General features: G+C 41.3%; 1 protein-coding gene across 3 annotated transcripts in view; it reads left to right on the top strand.

Moving 5' to 3' along the window:
- Nucleotides 1-24,760, top strand: part of SRGAP1 (SLIT-ROBO Rho GTPase activating protein 1) — a 298,404-nt gene that overhangs the window by 222,992 nt on the left and 50,652 nt on the right. For all 3 annotated transcript variants that reach the window (XR_009690798.1, XM_061130901.1, XM_061130896.1), the window contains exons 9-10: nucleotides 20,283-20,480; nucleotides 20,929-21,013. Coding sequence is in view for 2 of the 3 variants with exons in the window: in XM_061130901.1 (XP_060986884.1) it covers nucleotides 20,283-20,480; nucleotides 20,929-21,013 (283 nt within the window). In the remaining variant the exon portion in view is untranslated. The remainder of the gene's footprint in view (nucleotides 1-20,282; nucleotides 20,481-20,928; nucleotides 21,014-24,760) is intronic.

Genomic DNA, 24,760 nt, shown 5'->3' with positions numbered 1-24,760 from the left:
CTTGACTCAGGCATTTAACGGTGTAACTGCAATCTCTTCATCATACATTTTCAGCTAAAACAGGGTTCCTAAAACACTCCTTATAGAGGATAAATGCAAAGGTTCTGCATTCCACCGTGAAAGTATTAGTCACTCAGTTAAGTCCAACTCTGTGTGACCCCATAGACGGTAGCCCACCAGGCTCTTCTGTCCATGGGATTTCCCAGGCAGGAATATTGGACTGGGTTACCATTTCCTTCTCCAGGGAATCTTCCTGACCCAGGGATCAAACCGGGTCTCCTGCATTACAGGCTAGCTCTTTAGCATCTGAGCCTCCAGGGAAGACCATAGATGACTACTTTACCAGGGACTCACTACATCCACATAACACACCTTTTATTCTTAAATACTGAAGGTGATTCCCTATAGATTATCAAATCCAACATATGCTTCAAGAATCTACATGAATATGTGGAAAGAAATGCCTGATGTATTAATTTAATCCTAATTTTTTAAATTAGCATAAATTTTTTATGCTTTTTTTGTATCATTAGATTTTTTATATTGAACATGGCATTACTGATACAATTAGTACAAAGTAGTATTTTAACACAGTACTTGTGGTAAAACAGTTATCCTCCAATTAAAAATAAAAGTTAAAAAAATAGTATTTGAATGGGAGGATAAAACTGTTTATTTGCTGACATTACTGGACTTAAATGGATAGAACATAAAATGTGAATTATAAATACATGTTGAACCAGAAAGAAGTCGTACAGTTCAGCTGCCTGTTTCTGAAATTAATTTAATTAAATCCACATTCTCCTTGAATAAAAATCAGAACCAAAATGTTTCTTGTGTTAATCAAGGTACTCACTTGTAACTTCAGTTCAGTTCAGTTCAGTCACTCAGTCGTGTCCGACTCTTTGCGACCCCATGAATCGCAGCACGTGAGGCCTCCCTGTCCATCACCAACTCCCAGAGCTTACTCAAACTCGTGTCCACTGAGTAGGTGATGCCATCCAACCATCTCATCCTCTGTCGTCCCCTTCTCCTCCTGCCTTCCATCTTTCCCAGCATCAGGGTCTTTTCCAATGAGTCAGCTCTTCACATGAGGTGGCCAAAGTATCATAGTTTCAGCTTCAGCATCAGTCCTTCCAATGAACACCTAGGACTGACCTCCTTTAGGATGGACTGGTTGGATCTCCTTGCAGTCCAAGGGACTCTCAAGAGTCTTCTCCAACACCACAGTTCAAAACCATCAGTTCTTCTACACTCAGCTTTTTTCACAGTCCAACTCTCACATTCACACATGTCCACTGGAAGAACCATAGCCTTGACTAGACGGACCTTTGTTGGCAAAGTATTGTCTCTGCTTTTTAATATGCTATCTATATTGATCATAACTTTCCTTCCAAGGAGTAAGCATCTTTTAATTTCATGGCTACAATCACCATCTGCAGTGATTTTGGAGCCCAAAAAGATAAAGTCTGACACTGTTTCCACTGTTTCCCCATCTATTTGCCATGAAGTGATGGGACCAGATGCCATGATCTTAGTTTTCTGAATGTTGAGCTTTAAGCCAACTTTTTCACTCTCCTCTTTCACTTTGATCAAGAGGCTTTTTAGTTCCTCTTCACTTTCTGCCATAAGGGTGGTGTCATCTGCATATCTGAGGTGATTGATATTTCTCCCAGAAATCTTGATTCCAGCTTGTACTTCTTCCAGCCAAGCATTTCTCATGATGTACTCTGCATATGAGTTATATAAGAAGGATGACAATATACAGCCTTGATGTACGCCTTTTCTTATTTGGAACCAGTCTGTTCCATGTCCAGTTCTAACTGTTGCTTCCTGACCTGCATACAGGTTTCTCAAGAGGCAGGTCAGGTGGTCTGGTATTCCCATCTCTTTCAGAATTTTCCACAGTTAATTGTGATCCACACAGTCAAAGGCTTTGGCGTAGTCAATAAAGCAGAAATAGATGTTTTTCTGGAATGCTTTTGCTTTTTTGATAATCTGACAGATGTTGGCAATTTGATCTCTGATTCCTCTGCCTTTTCTAAATCCAGCTTGAACATCTGGAAGTTCACAGTTCATGTATCGCTGAAGCCTGGCTTAGAGAATTTTGAGCATTACTTTACTAGCGTGTGAAAATGAGTACAATTGTGTGAAAATTTGAGCATTCTTTGGGATTGCCTTTCTTTGGGATTGGGATGAAAACTGACTTTTTCCAGTCCTGTGGCCACTGCTGAGTTTTCCAAATTTGTTGGCATATTGAGTGCAGCACTTTCACAGCATCATCTTTCAGTATTTGAAATAGCTCAACTGGAATTCCATCACCTCCACTGCTTTGTTTGTAGGGATGTTTTCTGAGGCCCACTTGACTTCACATTTCAGAATGTCTGACTCTAGGTGAGTAATCACACCATTGTAATTATCTGGGTCGTGAAGATCTTTTTTGTACAGTTCTTCTGTGTATTCTTGCCACCTCTTCTTAATATCTTCTGATTCTGTTAGGTCCATACCATTTCTGTCCTTTATTGAGCCCATCTTTGCATGAAATGTTCCCTTGATATCTCTAATTTTCTTGAAGAAATCTCTAGTCTTTCCCATTCTGTTGTTTCCCTCTATTTCTTTGCATTGATCGCTGAGGAAGGCTTTCTTATCTCTCCTGGCTATTCTTTGGGACTCTGTATTCAAATGGGAATATCTTTCCTTTTCTCCACACTTCTCTTCTTTTCACAGCTATTTGTAAGGCCTCCTCAGACAGCCATTTTGCTTTTTTGTATTTCTTTTCCTTGGGGATGGTTTTAATCCCTGTCTCCTGTACAGTGTCACAAACCTCCATCCATAGTTTATCAGGCTCTCTGTCTATCAGATCTAGTCCCTTAAATCTATTTCTCACTTCCACTGCATAATCATAAGGGATTTGATTTAGGTCATACCTGAATGGGCTAGTGGTTTTCCCTACTTTCTTCAGTTTCAGTCTGAATTTGGCAATAAGGAGTTCATGATCTGAGCCACAGTCAGCTCCCGGTCTTGTTTTTGCTGACTGTATAGAGCTTCTCCATCTTTGGCTGCAAAGAATATAATCAATCTGATTGCAGTGTTGACCATTTGGTGAAGTCCATGTGTAGAGTCTTCTCTTGTGCTGTTGGAAGAGGGTGTTTGCTATGACCAGTGCATTCTCTTGGCAAAACTCTATTAGCCTTTGCCCTGCTTCATTCCATACTCCAAGGCCAAATTTGCCTGTTACTCCAGGTGTTTCTTGACTTCCTACTTTTGCATTCCAGTCCCCTATAATGAAAAGGACATCATTTTTGGGGATTAGTTCTAAAAGGTCTTCATAGAACCATTCAACTTTAGCTTCTTCAGTGTTACTGGGTGGGGCATAGGCTTGGATTACAGTGATATTGAATGGTTTGTCTTGGAAACGAATAGAGATCATTCTGTCGTTTTTGAGATTGCATCCAAGTACTACATTTTGGTCTCTTTTGTTGACCATGATGGCTACTCCATTTCTTCTAAGGGATTCCTGCCCACAGTAGTAGATATAATGGTCATCTGAGTTAAATTCACCCATTCCAGTCCATTTTAGTTCGCTGATTCCTATAATGTCTATGTTCACTCTTGCCATCTCCTTTTGACCACTTCCAATTTGCCTTGATTCATGGACCTAACATTCCAGGTTCCTATGCAATATTGCTCTTTACAGCATCAGACCTTGCTTCTATCACCAGTCACATCCACAACTGGGTATTGTTTTTGCTTTGGCTCCATCCCTTCATTCTTTCTGGAGTTATTTCTCCACTGATCTCCAGTAGCATATTGGCACCTACCAACCTGGGGAGTTCCTCTTTCAGTATCCTGTCATTTTGGCTTTTCATACTGTTCATGGGCTTCCCTGGTAGCTCAGTTGGTAAAGAATCTGCCTGCAGTGCAGAAGACCCAGGTTTGATCCCTGGGTCAGGAAGATCCGCTGGAGAAGGAAATGCCAAACCACTCCAGTATCCTTGCCTGGAAAATTCCATGGACAGAGGAGCCTGGGTTACAGTCCATGGGTTGCAAAGAGTCGGGCATGACTGAGGACCTAACGTGAGATTCTCAAGGCAAGAATACTGAAGTGGTTTGCCATTCCCTTCTCCAGTGGACCACATTCTGTCAGACCTCTCCACCATGACCTGTCTGTCTTGGGTGGCCCCACACGGCATGGCTTCGTTTCATTGAGTTAGAGAAGGCTGTGGTCCTGTGATCACATTGGCTAGTTTTCTGTGATTATGGTGTCAGTGTGTCTGCCCTCTGATGCCCTCTCGCAACACCTACCGTCCTACTTGGGCTTCTCTTACCTTGGACGTGGGGTATCTCTTCACGGCTGCTCCAGCAAAGCGCAGCCGTTGCTCCTTACCTTGGATGAGGGTATCTCCTCACGGCCGCCCCTCCTGACCTTGAATGTGGAGTAGCTCCTCTCCACCCTTCTGCGCCCACACAGCCCCACTCGTAACTTAGAGGGACCCAAATCAAACTTAGTCCAGTCTCACAGCTTACTTATTGGTCAGAGTTTACAGAGGCCTCACTGGTGATTGGATCTGTGTCCAGATAAAATTACCAGGAACCTCTTTTCATCTCTTTGAAGCCTCACCTTCATGAGTGTTGGTAGGAAGTCTCTCTCCATGTCCTGTACTGGGAGATCCAGGACTACATAGTCCCTACAGTTTACCGTCTCACCCCTTCCCAACATCCTGGTCTCTGAAATAGGATCTTCCACTGGCCTGACCTAAGTCATGCATACTTTTGGTTCAAGTGTTACATCAAGGAAATAGGTTTCTCTCATTGGCCAGCCTAGTTTTTGTGCCCCTTCATAGACCCATTTGATTGTCAGCCCCAGCAGAAATAGGTATTTCTAGAGGCAAGCAGTTTCCAAAAGGAAGGGATGTGGTAAGGAAAAGGGGGGGGTGGGGGGGGGAAACAAACAAGAACTTGCCCTTGATAAAATAATCAAAATTCACTTTAGTGCCCTGTTTTATTTTAATTCCACTGAGATGTTTTGAACATGTGAATTTGCATATGTGAGTGTATATTTGTTTCTATTAAGAAAGAGGACCATGTTTCTACACCAGAATAGTTTGGTTAAAACCCATTGCAGGCTTTTTTGGTTTCTGTTCTTTCTGAAAGAACCAAACCACCCCTTATTCAAACATGTGTGTTTAAGTTGCAACCAGTGTGATTAAAACTTCAGTCTCTGTGTAAAGTCCCACTAATGAGCTTTTCCAAAGGAGAACTGTTGCTCTCCTTGAGGTGTTTTTAGAGCTTAGGGTTTTGGCTTGGTATCACAAAATACTCACCCAATAGCAGTTTACTGGATCCTATTAGGCCCAGAGTTTGTATGCATAGTGACTTCCAATTTTTTTTTTTTTCCCTGCATATGCTCTGGTGGTTTTATTTGGAAACAGCCTCTAAACTCGAGGGAAATAGTGTGTTATACACAAGGTCAATACTGGCAGCACACAGACCTGTTTTGTTTGGCTCCCACAGTTTAGACCTATTAAAAATGGGAAAGTGTGGCAGCTCTGGCCCTGTGCTGCCTCAAGAAGGGAAAGGCTGGGGTACTTGAATTCTACTTTGCCGTAGTCATTCAGCTCCTGATTTTCTTCCATTTGACTAGTCCATTTGCATTACCTGTCTGTCCTCTGCAACTCTTTGAGTTTGTGACCCTGGTCTTCTCCTTTGGGCATAAAGTGGAGAAGCACAATATCTTTATAAACTAATAGGAGTAGACAGTGCTTTCTGAGGGCTAATTTTTTTGAAATTTACTGTAGAAACAAGTGAATTAGATTGTCCTGAAGTTTCTCGTGGGCATGACAAGTGGTTTATGATGGTTGGATCTGGAACATTCTGTAGTCGAATGGAATCCCCAAGGAAAGTAAGATTTAAATTGGATTTATGACAACCAGCAGATAGATGTCCTTAGGTATGGAAAGAGGGAAAGAGGTTTCAATATATTTCAAGGTTGGAGACTAAAGTGACTTGGTTGTCACCCAGGTTCTCCTTGGGAGATAGACTGAAGGTGAAGTTGAAATCATGTAACAAGAGGCATTGAGAGCCAACTTAAGGAGTTTTAATGCTGTGGGTCGGTTCATTTCAGTATAATAAATATTTATTGAGTGACTTTTACATTCCACATATTTTGCCAGGTGTGGAAAGTACAGAGATGAATAAGTTACAGTTAGCTTGTATCTAGTGGAAGAAGCAGTCTATAACAAGTCATGTATACTGTGTGAAACGTAAGAAAACTAGCTTGGGAACAACATAGCAATCATTGTTGATTTGAAGGCCCTGTGTAGCACTTTTCTCCACCATGAATAAGAAATTTGCCTCTGATCTTCCACTGATAGAAAGACAGAAAATTGACACCTTAGTAACAGACCAAAATATACAAGAAACACATGCATAATTCTGTATAATTTCCTGCCTCTGTACAAACTTATATATATACTCATAAAGTCTAAAATTCATTGGAAAGAGTTTAATTAACTAAAAATAATATGACTGCCCAGTGAAAAGATCACCGTTGAGGGAGAATTTCATCCAAACTTATAAAGCTTAGATAGGGCAGCTAGATAGAATATGAATCTTTTTCCCCAATCTTAGACAACCATAAATACTGGGCACCCCTTGAAACCATCGGAGACCATCTTAAAAGGGAGAGCCCACTGACCACGTCTGGTCACAAATTTTATTTGCTATACAGTGCTTGATTTTTTTAAAACTGTTACTGTCATTTAAAAATTGGAGGTTTTGCCTAAAAGTGGATTTTTCAGCTTGTAAAAATGAGATCTTATTACTAGACCTTCATTTCTGTAGGATGGTGACTGACTTGGGCTAAATAGTATATATTCCCCTTAGCCATAGAACTTATCCCTCCTATTTGCCATGCTCACCACTCAGCCCACTTGTCTATTTTCACTACTTGCCTGGTCCTGAAAGATATCTGAATTTTCAGCACTTGTCTTAAGGAGAAAAGAGCAGTAAGCGTTTGTGAAATGACTTCATATACAACTTTACATTTGCCTGTTAAACCTTTTAAAATGAGCTCTTAATTTCATTATGCTGTAAACTTGCATCAGTGGTACCTTAGTCTTATGATTCCAGCTTCTAGTCAGCCAATCCACAAATATTTATTAGTGTCCACCACTTATTGTGCCCATAGAATTAAGCAGGGCCTGCTGCCCATATAGCTCTCAATTTTTTCTTTTTTTTTTTTTAACTTAAATGTATAACTTTTTATTAAAACTTTAAAGTGAAACATTAATAAACATTACTATTAAAGGCAACACGTTGAAAGCAACCTAAAACTAAATGATCATTTATACCATTCTCACTATAAATATTTTCCAAACTCTTGCCAACCTAATGTTACACAGCTTTGTCCGCTTTCTGAACGTTTACAGCTCAAGTGAGATAGGGAGATTCAGAGGCACAGACTTCCAATTACAAAATAAATGTGTCAAAGAGATGAAATGTACAGAATGAGGAATATAGTCAGTAGCTATGTGATATCTTTGTGATATGTGACAGATGGTAACTAGGCTTAAGATGGTGATCATTTTGTAATGTATGGAAATGTCAAATCACTGTGTTGTACACCAGAACTAATATGATGCTGTAGGTCAATATTACTTCAAAAACAGACAGACATACAGAAAAAGAGAAGGGAGTGGAGGGGAGGGGGAAATAGATGAAGGTCATCAAAAGGTACAAACGTCTAAGTTATAAGATAAATTATTATTTAATACTAGGGGTGTAATGTACACATGATTAATTAACACTGCTGTGTGTTATATATGAAATTTGTTAAGAGAGTAACTCTTTTTTTGTGCAGTGAGATGATGCCTGCTCACTGAACTTATTGTGATAATCATTTCATGATGTATGTTAAGTCAAATCATTATGCTCTATATTTTAAACATATGCAGTGATATATGCCAATTACATCTCAACAAACCAGAAGGAAAAAGAAAGAAAAAAGGAAGAAAAGGGAAGGGAAAGAAAAAGTTTACTTTTAGGCTTTGTCATCGGCATTTCAGCTTAGGGTCATTCTTGTGGCTTCTTTGTTTCAAAGCTAGGCCTCTGGGGGCATTTCCCATAGATCACATTTCCCTTTCCGTAGAGTTCCTCATTTCTCCCTTTGTTGCAGGAAATGGGATGTGAGAGGATGGTCATGTCCTAGGTTTCAGGCTAGTTCCTAGAATAGACCACCAAGTGAGGGTCCTTGGCTTCACACAGGAAAGAATTCAAGAGTGAGGAAAGGTAAAGTCAAAGAGAGTTTATTCAGAGAGATAAACATTCCACAGGCAGAATGCTGTTGTCTCAGAAGCAGCCCAGGATGTTTACTTTTTATGGGCTGGATAGTTTCATAGCTAATAAGTGGGAAGCGTATTCTATTTGGGGCAAAGGGCAGGGACTTCCAGGAACTGGGCCACTACCGCTTCCACTTTTTGGCCTCTTATGGTCGGCTTTGGAATTGTCACAGTTCCTGTGAGTGTGTCCTTTAGCATATGCTAATATAGTGCATATTAGCATATGCTAATTAGCCAAAGATGGAGAAGCTGTATACAGTCAGCAAAAACAAGACCAGGAGCTGACTGTGGCTCTGATCCTTATTGCAAAGTTCAGACTTGAATTGAAGAAAGTAGGGAAAACCACTAGACCATTCAGGTATGACCTAAATTAAATCCCTTATGACTATACAGTGGAAGTGAGAAATAGATTTAAGGGACTAGATCTGATAGACAGAGTGCCCGATGAACTATGCACAGAGGTTCGTGACATTGTATGGGAAGCAGTGATCAAGACCATCCCCAAGAAAAAGAAATGCAAAAAGGCACAATGGTTGCCTGAGGAGGGCTTACAAATAGCTGTGAAATGAAGAGAAGCTAAATGCAAAAGAGAAAAGGAAAGATATAGCCATCTGAATGCAGAGATCCAAAGAATAGCAAGGAGAGATAAGAAAGCCTTCCTCAGTGATCAATGCAGAGAAATCAAGGAAAACAGTAGAATGGGAAAGACATCTCTTCAAGCAAATTAGAGATACCAAGGGAACATTTCATGCAAAGATGGGTACAATAAAGGACAAAAATAGTATGGAACTAACAGAAGCAGAAGATATTAAGAAGAGGTGGCAAGAGTACATAAAAGAACTATACAAAAAAAATTCTTCATGACCCAGATAACCACGATGGTGTGATCCCTAACCTAGAGCCAGACATCCTGGAATGCGAAGTCAAGTGGGCCTTAAGAAGCATCACTATGAACAAAGCTAGCAGAGGTGATGGAATTCCAGTTGAGCTATTTCAAATACTGAAAGATGATGCTATGAAAGTGCTGCACTCAATATGCCAGCAAATATGGAAAACTCAGCAGTGGCCACAGGACTGGAAAAGGTCAGTTTTCATCCCAATCCCAAAGAAAAGGCAATGCCAGAGAATGTTCAAATTACGGCACAATTGCACTCATCTCACACGCTAGCAAAGTAATGCTCAAAATTCTCCAAGCCAGGCTTCAGCAATACATGAACCGTGAACTTCCAGGTGTTCAAGCTGGATTTAGAAAAGGAAGAGGAACCAGAGATCAAATTGCCAGCATCCATTGTATCATAGAAAAAGCAAGAGAATTCCAGAAAAACTTCTGCTTTATTGACTACACCAAAGCCTTTGACTGTGTTCAGTTCAGTTCAGTCACTCAGTCATGTCTGACTCTTTGGAACCCCATGAACTGCAGCACGCCAGGCCTCCCTGTCCATCACCAACTCCCACAGTTTACTCAAACTCATGTCCATTGAGTTGGTGATGCCATCCAACCATCTCATCCTCTGTCATCCCCTTCTCCTCCTGCTTTCAGTCTTTCCCAGCGTCAGGAGGGTCTTTTCCAGTGAGTCAGTTCTTTGCATCAAGTGGCCAAAGTATTAGAGTTTCAGCTTCAGCATCAGTCCTTCCAATGAATATTCAGGACTGATCTCCTTTAGGATTGACTGATCAGATCTCCTTGCACTCCAAGGGATTCTCAAGATTCTTCTCCAACACGACCGTTCAAAAGCACCAATTCTTCGGTGCTCAGCTTTCTTTCTACTCCAGCTCTCACATCCATACATGACTACTGGAAACCCATAGCTTTGACTAGATGGACTTTTGTTGGCAGAGTAATGTCTCTGTTTTTTAATATGCTGTCTAGGGTGGTCATAGCTTTTCTTCCAAAGAGCAATCGTCTTTTAATTTCATGGCTCCAGTCACCATCTGCAATTATTTTGGAGCCCCCAAAAATAAAGCCTCTCACTGTTTCCATTGTTTCCCCATCAATTTGCCATGAAGTGATGGGACCAGATGCCATGATCTTAGTTTTCTGAATGTTGAGCTTTAAGCCAGCTTTTTCACTCTCCTTTCACTTTCATCAACAGGCTCTTTAGTTCTCCTTCACTTTCTGCCATAAGGGTGGTGTCATCTGCATATCTGAGGTTATGGATATTTCTCCCAGAAATCTTGATTCCAGCTTGTGCTTCCTCCAGCCCAGCATTTCTCGTGATGTACTCTGCATATAAATTAAATAAGCAAAGTGACAATGTACAGCCTTGGTGTACTCCTTTTCCTATTTGGAACCAGTCTGTTGTTCCATGTCCGGTTCTCTGCATACAGGTTTCTCAAGAGGCAGGTCAGGTGGTCTGGTGTTCCCATCTCTTGAAGAATTTTCCACAGTTTGTTGTGATCCACACAGTCAAAGGCTTTGGCATAGTCAATAAAGCAGAAGTAGACGTTTTTCTGGAACTCTGTTGCTTCTTTGGATGTGAGAGCTGGACTATAAAGAAAGCTGAGCACTGAAGAATTGATGCTTTTGAACTGTCGTGTTGGAGAGGACTGCTGAGAATCCCTTGGAGTGCAAAGAGATCCAACCAGTCAATCCTAAAGGAAATCGGTCCTGGCTATTTATTGGAACGACTGATGCTGAAGCTGAAACTCCAGTACTTTGGCCACCTGATGCATGGAACTGACTCATTAGAAAAGACCTTGATGCTTGGAAAGATTGAAGGCTGGAGGAGGAGATGACAACAGAGGATGAGATGGTTGGATGGCATCACAGACTTGATGGACATGAGTTTGAGTAAATTCTGGGAATTGTTGATGAGCAGGGAAGCCTGGTGTGCTGCAGTCCATGGGGTCGCAAAGAGTCAGAAGCGACTGAGGGACTGAAATGAAATGAACCGGATGTATTACAGAGAGTGTATAATGAGCCTCAAGGTGTACTGGGAGTTGAATCTTCTGCTATCTTGGGCCCGATTGTTTCAATCAGTTTTTGTTGGATCCTCAATGGCTGTGTCATTCTTTGAATGGTTGTGAACTTCCCTCTTCCCTCCTGTCTCACCTTTATCAAAGCCAAATAAATGGAAAATGAATTGCATAAATAAAGCAATTAGGTCTTCCTTTTTTTATTTTTAGGACAATCTTACTTTTAACTTGTTGGCCCCATTTTCAAACCATTTGTACCAATATTTGGTTCAGTAAATATAGCTTTCACAAGCGTGTCACTTCTATGCCATGAGTAAAACTGTCACACATTTTAAAACATCTAGTCTCTCTTAAGTTATAGTAGATTTATCCCCCTGAAGGGAATAGAAAAGAGAATAGTCTATAATGAATTCTTCAGTTAAATTGCATCAGTGTTTAATGAACATATAAATTTTGCTGCACCACTTAAAGTCTTTCATCAATAGTTCACGAAGGAGTATTTCACAGACTATTCCCAAAATACAGTCCTTATACAGGATATTTTCAAGAAAAATGAATAATGTTTTAAGCAAACGTGTGAGGTAATTTTCATGGCAAGGGTAATTGAGGGGGAAAGTAAGAGATACTTTGGTTATACCTTCTGTTACCAGTTATACTTTCTGTTCCCCAAAAATTGGCATTTGCCTCTTGGTGGATGTCAAAAGATGCAGCCAAACCAAAGCACAGGAAGATTTATTACTTCTTGCAGCAAGTAAGGAGAACATCGAGGATCTTTCCCAAAGCAGTGTCTACTCAACAGCAAGAATTGGGGAATTTTAAACCTAAAGGCACATGCATATTGTGAAGGGGTTTAAGCAGAGGAGAATTTCAGCATAGACTCGCGAGCAAAGGTCAGCAGAATCCAAGCTTTAGTTGATTGAGATCAGGAGGGTCAGTATCTTCATTCCATCCTTTACCTGGGTGGGAGCCTTTGAGTTCCTGCAGAACTCAAAGATATGTTATTGTGTGTATTTCTTGAGGGAGGACTAGAACACTGCCTTATCACTGCACTACTGTTTGACAGACGATTCTGTGTTCCCTTGAGATCATGGATTACTGAAACCTGTTCAAGGGCAAGCGTTGGGCTCAGATCACAAAGTAGCTGAGGCTACAGTGGTTCCTCTTTTGTCAAGAAAGCCATTCGTTCCTGGTTGTCTTTCTCTGGGGACCCCCTAACCTGTCTGCTTTACATTTCTATCTGTGGGAGAAGAATCACATCTCCCTCCCACACTTACCCTAATACCACTGACTGCAACAAAATCCCAAGTCATGTCCATCATTGATCAGACTCTTAAGGGCAGATTCTTCCAAGACTTGGTGTGTGATGTGAAGCTTGATAACCACTTAATCATGATTGCTGTGTCTGATGATCTCTGTGGCTTTAGCTTTATTTTTCTTTATTTAAGTGATTCTTACTTGCCTGAAACCTTCTACTGATGAGCTTGACAGTAAAAGCCCAAGTAAAAGCTAACTGCCATTTGTCCCTTAAATGATAACATCATCTTGGCCAAAATTGAAAAGAGGATCAACTGTTTTTCAGTGAAAACATGTATTTTTAGAAGGGGTCTGTGTGTGCGTGTATGTGTGTGTGTGTATTTGTATTTTGTTTCAAATAAGCTTTAACTTACTGGAGGGAGGGCCCCGATCCAGGAGAATACCAAGCAGAATGAGAAGAGTTTCTGCAAATAGTCTAAAAGTGATCGGCAGGCTAGGACATCCAGAAGGAAATGTCAGAGCTCAGGATGACCGTCAGCAAGGAGACCCCATGTTATTAGTGTATGCCAAGCATTCCTCTGGTGTCTGTCGATTTGGAAGGAGAAAGACTTCAGCATCCACCATTCATTCAGTTCATTTTCACTGCTGTCTGGAGAATCTGCTGTGTTCCAGACACTGTGCTGGTTAATAAGGTGTCCCTGACCTCAAGGTGCTCCCACTAGAGACAGAAGACAGGGGCCTTCTATACAGTGTGGTATAGGTGCTCATGAGAAATGCATTTGAGATCATGCTCATCAGACCCCTGTTGGTAAAAGGTCCACCCAGATGGGTTATTAAATCAGAGTCTAGCAGCCGTAGGGAAGCAGGCTTTCTGAGATGTGGCTGACTCAGACACATTGTTCAGAGAGCTCTAGGCAATGATGATGTTCTCATCTTTAGATTAAGTTGTATCACTGCTGAGAATAAATTTTGCTCAGAAAATTTTGTTCTCAGATGTCAGGAGAGCCTGGTATTTGTAAACAGGCCTCTTGTAAACAGGAGTCTCAAATGCAAGTATGTAGATTTTAAACTTGCATCTTAAATGCAGATAGGTCAGTTGCTAGTGTGAATTCGTCTGGAATGGTGATATGACCCTTTCCCAAACCAAGGGGAGGGGTAGCAAAAGTTGGACTGTTTTTTCAAATCTGGCCACACTTTACCCAGCACTGATAAGGTCACCTGCATCTCTGCCCACTGTTGAGGTACCAGGGGCAACGGAAGTATGCCGCCGCTGCCCCTGCATTATATGGCCTGTGCCAGCAGTAAGTTTCTGTATGCTTGGTCTATTAACTATGGCATTAATCCAATTCACATGTGTGTGGATGTATGCGGTCTCTTTCTCCTAACTTTTACTACATCTGGAATGATACAGTGCTGTAATTTAAATACTTTCAAGGTCAGTGTTGGCCAGGAGGGAGTAGTTAAGTGGGAGGTAGGACAGGACTCAGGATGTACCTTTACCAATGGAGTGACAAGTCTCAAAGGATGAATAGGCCTGCAGCAAGTGCAAGACACAAGGCCCAGTGCCATAAAATTGTGTCTGTGTTAGGGGTTGAATTGTATACCCACCCCCCCAAATTCATATGTTGAAGTCCTAACCCCCAGTACTTCAGAAGATATGGTGTTGTCACAGAGGTAATCAAGTTAAGATGACTCAGTGGTAAAGTGGTAAAGAATTCGCTGCCAATGCAGGAGACGCAAGTTTGATTCCCGAGTCAGGAAGATCCTCTGGAGAAGGAAATAGCAACCCACTCCAGTATTCTTGCCCGGGAAATACCATGGACAGAGGACCCTGACAAGCTATAGTCCATGGGGTCCCAAAAGAGTTGGATACAACTTAGCGACTAAAACAGTCAAGTTAAAAGTGCCATCATTAGGGTGAACCTAACCAGTGTGACCGATGTCCTCATGTTAAGGGGAAATTTGAACACAGAAACCCAGATGGAGAGAAGACAGAAGGCAAAGACGATGGCTGTCTATACGCCAAGAAGGCAGGGCTGCGACAGCTCCTTCCTCACAGCCTCAGAAGGCGCCAGCCCTGCCCACACCTTGATCTCGGGCTTCTGGCCTCCAAAACTACGAGGCAATAAGTTTGTTATTTAAGCCACACAGTATTTGGCACTCTATTAGAGCAGCGCTAGAAGACTAAACCAGTGTGCTCAGAAAAGGAAACGTCTTGTTTTCTCTAAGAATTGTAATGTCTTGGGGGAAGAAAGGCAAAAGCGCCCATCTGCAGAAGCCCACAGAAATCTCCTCTCCCCCGTCATTCATTTGGATCCTCATCTCAGAGTCCAGGCCACCTGGACACTCCCCTGGTACCTCACGTTCTTCAGGATTTTTCATAATTCCTTGTGTTTTTGGCTTCTTCTCTACCAAACTCAGCTGCGTCTCCCTGCTACTGATGGGGAGTCGTTACAAGCCTCATGTTAGCTGTTTCACATTTGCCTCATTATATTCTCCCCTGTGACTTATTAACATGGCCTGTGTGTGTCAGAAGTTGGTGTTCTTCTTCGTCAAGAACATCCCATGGGATAATATGTAGTCCCAGCCACTGTGTCTGATGGCTTCTGTCACATCCTTTATTCTTCCTGACAGTTCCAAATTTAACCTTGACACTTATTTCTGAGAAAGACATTAAAAAAGAGAAAAATAGTATTGTTGAGATTGACAGGAATCACATGACTGCTGCTGGCCCACAGTATGGGCCATCGTCTCTGGGTCTGTTCCCAAGGGCCTGGGTGGATGTGGCACCTGCTAGGTCATTGGACAGATCCTTGGAGGGCAGGGCTGGCCCCAGCCTGCAGCGGAGCATCACTAGATCTGAGTCACAAGTCTGCTATAGGGTCCACAGCTGGCACCAAGATCTGCATGCAGGCCAGCCTCTGGGGGCACAGATGAGCGTGTCTCCCTCCTGGTTCCTAGGTAGGCAGGACTGCTCTTGGATCACTACTGAGAGGAACTGGATTCAAGGTACAAGGCTGCTGCTTCAAGATCCAAAGTTGGACTTTGAAGTTTGGTGGGCCTGCCTCTGGAAACACAAATGGGCTTATTTCTTGTTGAGTCCCCAGGGTAGCTATAATTATTCATAGGCCATTGCTAAGAGGTATTGGATCCAAGTTACAGGGCTACTGTATTATTCACAGTTGCACGGAGGTTGGTGGGCCTGCTCCCAGTACACAAGTGTGCCTCTTGGCAGGTCCCTGGGCAGTAGGACTGCTCTCAGACCAAGGCTGGGAGGAACCGCACCTGCATCATGAGCTGTTCTAGGGTCCACAGCTAAGGCCAAGATCAGCAAGGTTATTTGGGGCACAGGTGGGCTTGACCCCTCCTGGGTCCCTTGGCAGATAGTGCTGGTGGCAGGACCAATGCCAAACAGGATTGTAGCTGAGTCTACAAGGGCACGGAGCTATTTCCAGGTCCTGTTGCCAGGACCAAGGTTGGCAAGCCTGCCAACAGCTTTCTCATATCAGTCCCTATCAGCTGTGGGCTCCAGTGAGGTTTTACAAGTTCCCACCTAGACCCCAAAGCTCCCACAAAGTCATTTTGTCCATGGATGGCTGCCAAAGTATTGTTTCTGTGGGGGTATGTGAATAGCAGACCTCTTATTCTACCATCTCACTGACATCACCTACAAGATGGTGAGTCTTCTCCTTCAGCCTATAGATATATAATCATGACTTAAAGTAACTACTTCTAATGTTATTTTTAAAGTCATCATTAGTATGCTTTTTTCCCAGTGTCCTTTGCATTGTGCATATCCTCAGGAATAATGACTAAGTCTGTTAAATTTTTGCCTCCTTTTAAAATTTTCTCTGTCATATGACCTCTCCAAGCCTCTGAACCAGCACTGATAGCTAGTGTTTCTTCTCTAAACAATATTCTGTTGTTCAAATAAACAACAAAAAGTTGAGCATATTTCAAAAACATATTGCACTAAACATATTGTTTAAAAATTGAACATATTTCTCCTTTCTGTAGTGATGGACTGAGTCACTCAGCTAATTCTTTCAACATTTCACTATCCAGGGCAAGGTACATGGCCAAGCCTGAAATCCATGACGTAAGGAACCATATGTTCCCAAAAGGAAGAGCATCAGATTATTTTGAACAGAAGTAAAATCTAGTGATTCTGAACTATTAGTGCCCCTAATGACTTGGAAAAATCAACGAATATTCTCTCAGGATGATAATCTCACCTTGGAGCTCAAATAATTCTACAAAAAATGTCCAGCAAAGATAATTAGGTACGTAAGGAGACAAGACATCATGAGTGGTAGCCAGAAGACATAATAGACAATAGAAACAAATTATCAGAAATAAACTGTAAAAGATCTCTCTACTGTGTTTAAGGAGATAAAAGCCAAGCTTAGATTTCAGCAGGGCACTATTATAACCTACAAACAGTGAAATAAATTTGAAAATGAACCACACAGAAATTCTAGAGTTGAGAAATATAGAAATACCAAAATACAGAAAAACCCAAATTAATAAATTGGTGCATGGTTTTAACATCAGATTAGACACAGCGGAAGAGTGAATTATCAAAATGAAAGACAAATTAGAAGAAAGTAATCAAAATGCATCAGGGAAAGCAAAAGGATAGAAAATATGAAGAGAATGGTAAGCTACAGAGGACATAATTAAACTCTCAGAAAAAAAAATGATAGAGAAGAAAGTAGAGTTGACATTTGCAAAGATAATTTTATCTGAAGTTTTATCAGAGCTTAAGAAAAATACTACACAATTCAAGAAGCCTGAATATATGTTTTTAAAATCCTTACCTAGATGCATTATAGTTAAACTGTAAAAAAACTTTAAAAGCAGCTGGAGAAAGCAAGCCGAGTTCTTTCAAAGTATGATGAACTGACAGTAAACTTCTGAACAGGAGCATGGAAGCCACAAGAAAGTACAGTGATATCTTAAATGTACTAAAAGAAAGTAACTGCCCACCAGGGGAAAAAAGATACCTTTCTGAACTGAAGGTGAAATAAAAGACGTTTTTAAATCAATAAAGACTGAGTTCACTGCCAGCAGATTCATGCTAAAAAGAATTTCTAAATAGAAAACAAATTTATGGTTACCAGAGGGAAAGCAGAGGATAAATTAGGAGTATGGGATTAACAGATACACATTACTGTATATAAATAGATTTTTGTCATTCAGTCACTAAGTTGTGTCTGTTTGTGACCCCACGGACAGCAGTACACCAGGCTTCCCTGTCCTTCACCATTTCCCGAAGCTTGCTGAAACTCATGTCCGTTGAGTTGATGATCCCATCCAACCATCTCTTCTGTCACTCCCTCTCCTTACTGTGATACAGATGTAGCAATGAGAATTTACTGTATAGCACAGAGAACTATATTTAATATCTTGCAATAACCTATAATGGAAAAGAATCTAAAAGACGTGTGTGTGTGTGTGTGTGTGTGTATATAACTGAATTACTTTGCTCTACACCTGAAACTAACATAATATTGTAAGTCAATTATATTTTTTTTTAAAAAGAATTTCTAAAAGGTGTTCTTAAAAATGTAAGAGATAGAAATCAAAGAATGTAAGAATTATATGGATAAAGCTAAATGAATGCTGACTAGATCACAATAATGTCTTCTATATATAAATGTATACAAATATTTACATATATATCATGTTATGAGACATTACCCAAAAAAGCATATAATTCAGGAAAAGTGAGTGGTTTTAAGATGCTCTAAACTCTCTACAGGCTTCCCTGCTGGCTCAGTGGTAGAGAATCCGCCTGCCAATGCAGGAGATACGAGTTCAATCCCTGGGTCAGGAAGATCCTCTGGAGAAGGAAATGGCAACCCACTCCAGTATTCTCGCCTAGGAAATCCCATGGAGAGGAGCCTAGCAGGCTACAGTCCATGGGGTCATAAAAGTGATAATCAGACATGACTTAGCAACTAAGCAACAACATTGTACATTGTCTGGGAAAAGGATTAAGTTATCAATTTACAAAGATTCTGATAAGCAAAGGTGGAGTATAGCCTAATTGCGGAAGATAAATTGAAAAGTTCCCAGAAGATAGCATAAAATAGTATGCTACTTATGACTACTTATGAGATGGGAAAATATTTCTTAAATAGGACACAAAAAGCCCTGATTTCAAAGGAAAGGATTGGTAAATTGATTACATTAAAACTAGAGACTGTTCATCTAAATTACTATAGAGAGAGTAAAAAGCCACAGTATAAAGTAGAAAAAGATATTTGCAACACGTATAGCTAACAAAAAACTCATATACATATTACAAATCAGTATAAGAAAGGCTCATCACCCAATATAAGATTGAGCAAGAGATTTAAACAAACTGTGTCCAAGACAGAGAATCTAAATTGCCTTAAACATGTGATGACATGGTCAGTCTCAACCGTCAGAGAAATGCATATTAAAACCACAATGTGATACAGTTACACACCCAATGTAATGATTTATTTGGTTTTTGTTTTTTCTTTTGGCCATGCAAGGCAGGTGGGATCCTAGTTCCCGAACCAGGGACAAACCCATGCACCCAGCCGTGGAAGTGCAGAATCTTAACCACTGAACTGCCAGGGAAGTTCCATCAACACAGTGGTTTAATTTTTTAAAACTGACAGTACCAGTTGTTGAGAATGTGGAGTAATAGGAATTCTCCTCCTGTTGGTGGGAATACAAATGAGAATAACAACTTTGGAAAACAGTCTGGAATACCCAATAACCTGGAAATCTACTCAAGTATGTGTGGCCCAACGAAAATGTGTTCATAGCAATATTATTCATAGTGGCCCCAAATCAGAAATAATTCATCTATCAACAGTAAAAGGGATGAATTATAATGTATTCTTACAATGAATATTCAGCAGTGAAATAGTATACTCACAAGAAATGAGTAAATCTTACTATATAAAGTTGAGCGAAAGAAGCAAGACAAAAATCCTACATACTATAGTACTTAGTAGCTACCTTTGGGGAGGAGAAAAGCATGTGATTGGGAGAAGCACAGGGTACTCATAATGTACTAGATTTCTTTATCTGAGTGGTAATCACATGAATGTGTTCAGTGGGTGATAATTCATAAAGCCATACTTATTGTTTATGCATTTTTCTGTGTGTAATTTCACTTCAGTTAAACTGAAGGTTCTTTAAAATAAAATGCAGCTGAGAGAGTACCCAGTGATACATGAGATTTACAAGAACTCGTATATGAATGATGTCCTCCTTAGGATAATTTTGAAGAAAGCCTCTCCTTGTATTTGTGACATGAGGTATTGTTTACCTATCTCTCTCCGCTGTTATTGTTCATTCGCTAAGTTGTGTCCAACTCTTTGAGACCCCGTGAACTGCAGCACACCAGGCTTCCCTGTCCTTCACCGTCTCCCCAAGCTTGCTCAAGCTCATGTCCATTGAGTTGGTGATGACATCCAACCATCTCATCCTGTCGCCCCCTTCTCCCGTTGCCCTCAATCTTGCCCAGCATCAGGGTCTTCTTCAATAAGTCAGCTCTTTGCATCAGGTGGCCAAAGTATTGGAGTTTCAGCATCAGCCCTTTCAGTGAATAATCAGGGTTGATTTCCTTTAGGATGGACTGTTTTGATCTCCTTGCTGTCCCCCCAGTGGACTCTGAGCTTTGGACGGGAAGGCCTGTGCCCCTACTTCTGACTGACGGTGGTTTCTCACTGAGTGTGGGGTTCATGAAATAAGGTACTCACTGGAGAGATGCACTCCTATTCCCAGGTTAAGAAAACGACTGAGGCCACCCTGCAGACAATACAGGATATGGTCACTATCGAGGACTACGATGTTTCTGAATGCTTCCAGCACAGCCGCTCCACAGAGTCTGTGAAGTCCACGGTCTCTGAAACCTATCTGAGTAAGCCCAGCATCGCCAAGAGGAGAGCCAACCAGCAGGAGACGGAGCAGTTCTACTTCATGGTACGCCCACTGCTCCCCCAGCCTCCTGGGGCTCCAGTCTGGGGTCCCCCAGCTCTGCTTTTGGAATTGCATTGGAATCATCTAGGGTTCTTTATTAAGACCAGAGTTCCCAATTCAGTCATTCTGGGATACTGTTTAGGAGATGGTGCAGACAAAGTTAAAGACGGCTGCTCTAAAACAGAACTTTAAAATGATCTCGTGAACATACACGTCACCACGAGAGCTTGTTAAAATGCAGGTTCTGATCTCAGTAGTCCTGGAGTGGGGGCACTGAGAGTTCACACCTCTAATAGGCTGATGCCGCTAGTCTGCATCAGAACCACACTTTGCATAGCAAGATTCTAGGATCTAGAAGGTAAGAATGGCTGGATTTTTAGATATCCTATGGGAAGTTCCTTGACATCAAATAGTTTCTTTTAAAGTTAAAAATGTATCTTTCCTTTTGCAGAAACTCAGAGAATATTTGGAAGGTAGTAATCTCATCACAAAACTTCAAGCCAAGCATGACTTGTTGCAGAGGACACTTGGAGAAGGTCAGTTATCTGACATAGTTGGGGAGATGACCTGGATTATATCTTGTGTCGTGTATGTGTTCCATGAAGAATATGAACCGTGAATTTGTGCTGGAAGAAGCAGAGAACAGCATGTGTTTAGATTTGGCTTTATCTGTGTAAAAATCAGATTTTCCCTGGAACTATATCCTTTTATCCTTTTTTCTTTTGGAGGCTGTACCACACTTGCCAGGTGGCTCAGTGGTTCCACCTGCCAAGCGGGAGACGTGGATTCAATCCCTGGGTCGGGAAGATCCCCTGGAGAAGGAAATGGCAACCCACTCCAGTATTCTTGCCTGGAAAATCCCATGGACAGAGGAGCCTGGAGGGCTAGAGTCCATGTGGTCACAGAAGACTCAGACATGACTGAGTGACTAAACAACTTATGGGATTTAGTTCCCCAAGCAGGGATGGAACCCAGGCTCCCATCAGTAAGGGGGGCAGAGTGCTAACCGCTGGACCACCAGGGAATTCTCTGAAATTATTTTCCTTATATACTTTATGGTAACCTGGAGGCAGAACAGTGAAATCTAGGGAGGGCTGAAAAGCCGAAACAGCTGCAAAGAAAGGTCTTCAGAGCTCCAGTGCTTCCAAGCGTGTAGAAGCATAAGGAACTTCGCCTGTTCCCACCTGCTGACAGCCCCCCCCCCGCCTCTGCCCCAGTCACTTCTTCCTTTCCTCGGCGTACTTCCCCACCCTTCCAGTCCTACCCCTTCTGTTTAAATGGGCTGGCATTTGTTGTCCCATCTATTGCCTTTTTGGACTCTAGAAACCAGTTAAACCAGTTTGGGTGCATCTTCCCAAACCCCCCACCCCCGCCCCAGTAAGATTGGTCTTAGTTGAGAAATAGTTTAATTCTATTACTATATCTAGTAAAAACAAAAACAATAATAGCAACCACTTATAGAAAGCCCCCTGTGTGCCAGGCATTGTTCTGAGCTGTGTATTTAACTGAGCACTATTAATTTCCCCGTTTTTCACAGATGGGAAAACTGAGGAGAGAGAAAGGATTACAAGCAAAGGGGATATTGTAGATGTTTTTCTCTTTTCATCTTTGTGAAATTTAGAAAGGGGAAGAAAAAACCACCAGGTCCCTGTCCTAAGTACCTCCGTACCAGTCTATAACACATTTGATTCTTATTTTTCGCACTAGATCTTGCTGGAAGTTATAAAAAGTGAAAGACAATACAGATGGGAGAAGGAAATCAGGGAGTGAGTTGTGTGAACAACTCAGGCTGAAAAGAGTTGACCTAAACCCTTGCCTCCTATAGTTTTAGAACTTTCCTGCCCAGAAAACAAGGTGTTTCCATCAACTTATCTTCTCATGTAGAAAGGTCGTCATAACCTAAAATTGCAGTTAGAATGCCAGACTCTAAGGTAAAACACCAATTTTACTTAGAAAAAAATTAATAATAACAAAGTACTAAAAAGTGTCTTAAAAAATTATTGTTGCTAAGTTGTGTCTGACTCTGCAACCCAATGGACTGCAGCAAGCCAGGCTTCCCTGTCCTTCCAATATCTCCCAGAGTTTGTCCAAACTCATGTCCATTGAGTCGGTGATGCCATCCAGCCATCTCAGCCTCTGTCATCCCCTTCTCCTCCTGCCCTCAATCTTTCCCAGTATCAGGGGCTTTTCCAGTGAATCAGCTCTTCACATCAGGTGACCAAAAAATCAAGAAACTAAATATAATGTGTGAACATTCATTGGATTGTGAATCAAAAATCAAAAGTTATAAAAGCTGCTTTAGTGGTAATTGGGGAAATTTAAATATAGACTATATTATATTATTGAATGAATTTCGTTTTCCTAGGTATGATAAATTTATGAAGGAGAACATCCTTATTATTAAGAAATGCTTGCTAAGTGTCCTAATTCTGCAACTTACTTTCAGATGGTTCAGGAAAAAAGACATATGTAAGAATGAGGAAGAGAGAAGGAAATAAAGTCATTATTGTGAAATGTTATCAGTTGGGAATCTATGTGAAGGTATAAGAATGTTCTCTGTACCAGTCTTACAGTTCTTCTGTAACAAAAGTTTGAACCTTAAAAAAGAAAAAGCCCTTTTTTTCCTTTGAATAACTGTCTTACCCCAGCTATTATGTCTTTCTCTTGTTTTTCTCCTCATAATATGTGAAGTCTTTTTCTTCCATTTTTCACAAATGCCTTGTATTTTGGTGATGCCCCAAGGTCATCGCCAGTCCCAAAGCCTAAATTATCTTAAGTGCAGCTGAATACTTACAGGACTAGAAACACCACTTAAGAAATTGTGAGTTGGAGGGAAAGAATTAATGGGTGAATTCATTCTTGGCACTGCAGGCAGACATGTGTTAATACTCTGATCACATTCTGAAACCTTTATGGTATTCATTCTACATAGATTCCCTCCTGTCTCCTGGAGAGGAAGCCCCACTGGTTGATATGATTTTATATGCCATTATTGGCTAGGGCTATATTTTAGCCAGATTCTGTCTTTACCTGCTGAACTGTATAAAACTATATCATACCTGGTGAGCTCTGTGCCAGAATTTCTCCTCTTGTAATTTCTTTCAGTGGTTTCCAGTGTCCTAGTGACACAAGCTGTGTTCAGGTATTCCAGATGTTCACTGAATCGGATTTTTTCTGCACAAGAAACTGGATTGTTCTCATCCGGGGCCAGCAGACACTGGCTGCAGACCTCTCTGCTCCCCAGCCCTGCTCGCGTGCAGACTTGGCTGCACACGAGCTGTTGGGCACAGCCTGGGCTTGATGCTGGCAGCTTTGCCCAGCAAGAGACTGAGCGTGGAGGACATGCCCCATCTTTTAGCTCTTGTGAGCCCTTCCGCTTTCCACGCAAGCCCTGTTCACATTAATAGGTTTACACCGAGGGAGACCAGGAAAGTTCCTGGCGCTTGTCCCACAGTGAGATTATCCAATGGCGAGCACTTAAGAAGGTCTCCAACTCTGGGGTTGGCTAACTAAGGTTACCAGGTCAGAATTAAACAGTGCGTTTGGGGACAGTCTTGACTTTTTATATAGAAACCACATCTCTGAGTTACACTAGGCTCATTGCTGCAAAAACTGCCTTCGTAGTAAAACAAACAGAGCCTAACTCGGGGATTTAGCAGTTGATCGTACGCAGCTGAAACTGTAACTGCGGACATGTGGTTGGCCTGTCTTCCTGCTCGCTTTTGGCAGGCTACCAGTGGCCCAGTAAGTCCTTTGATTTACAACACTGCAGAGCAACTAGATTGGGCTCTTAAAGTGGCACTGTCAAAATTCAGAAGTCCAAATCTTTGAAAACAACTGAAATAGAAAAAAACACACGATGAGTTAAGGCCAAAGGCGTCATCGTCGTCATCTTCATCCTTCAGCAACACCATTATATCATTTTGTGATGTCTTTGTTTTTAAATAGGAGAAGTTAAATCGAGCATGGAAAATGAGCTATATGTCTGTAAAACTGAGGCAGAGAAATTTTGTTCCTTTTTAGTAATGAGTCTTGGTGTTCACATGGCTTCTTTGAGCATTTGGAGCTTCACGCAGCATTTGGAGTTAAAGGGTTGTAAAAATCAGTGTAATTTTTGCTAAACATAGATAATCTAACTCTGAAAACTGAGTTCCATGTTATATTGTTTTTAGCTCAGGACATAAGGTTTCTGACAAAGGAATTAAATAGACTATCATCACTCACTCCTTTGTCTTTGAGTCAAAGTACAAACATACTTTTGAAAGAAAAGCTTACTGTGAATA

The sequence above is a fragment of the Dama dama genome, chromosome 3 (assembly GCF_033118175.1).
Source record: "Dama dama isolate Ldn47 chromosome 3, ASM3311817v1, whole genome shotgun sequence".
Taxonomy (NCBI): Eukaryota; Metazoa; Chordata; class Mammalia; order Artiodactyla; family Cervidae; genus Dama; species Dama dama.
The sequence above is the reverse complement of the archived record's forward strand: the minus strand, read 5'-3'. Positions and strand labels throughout refer to the sequence as shown.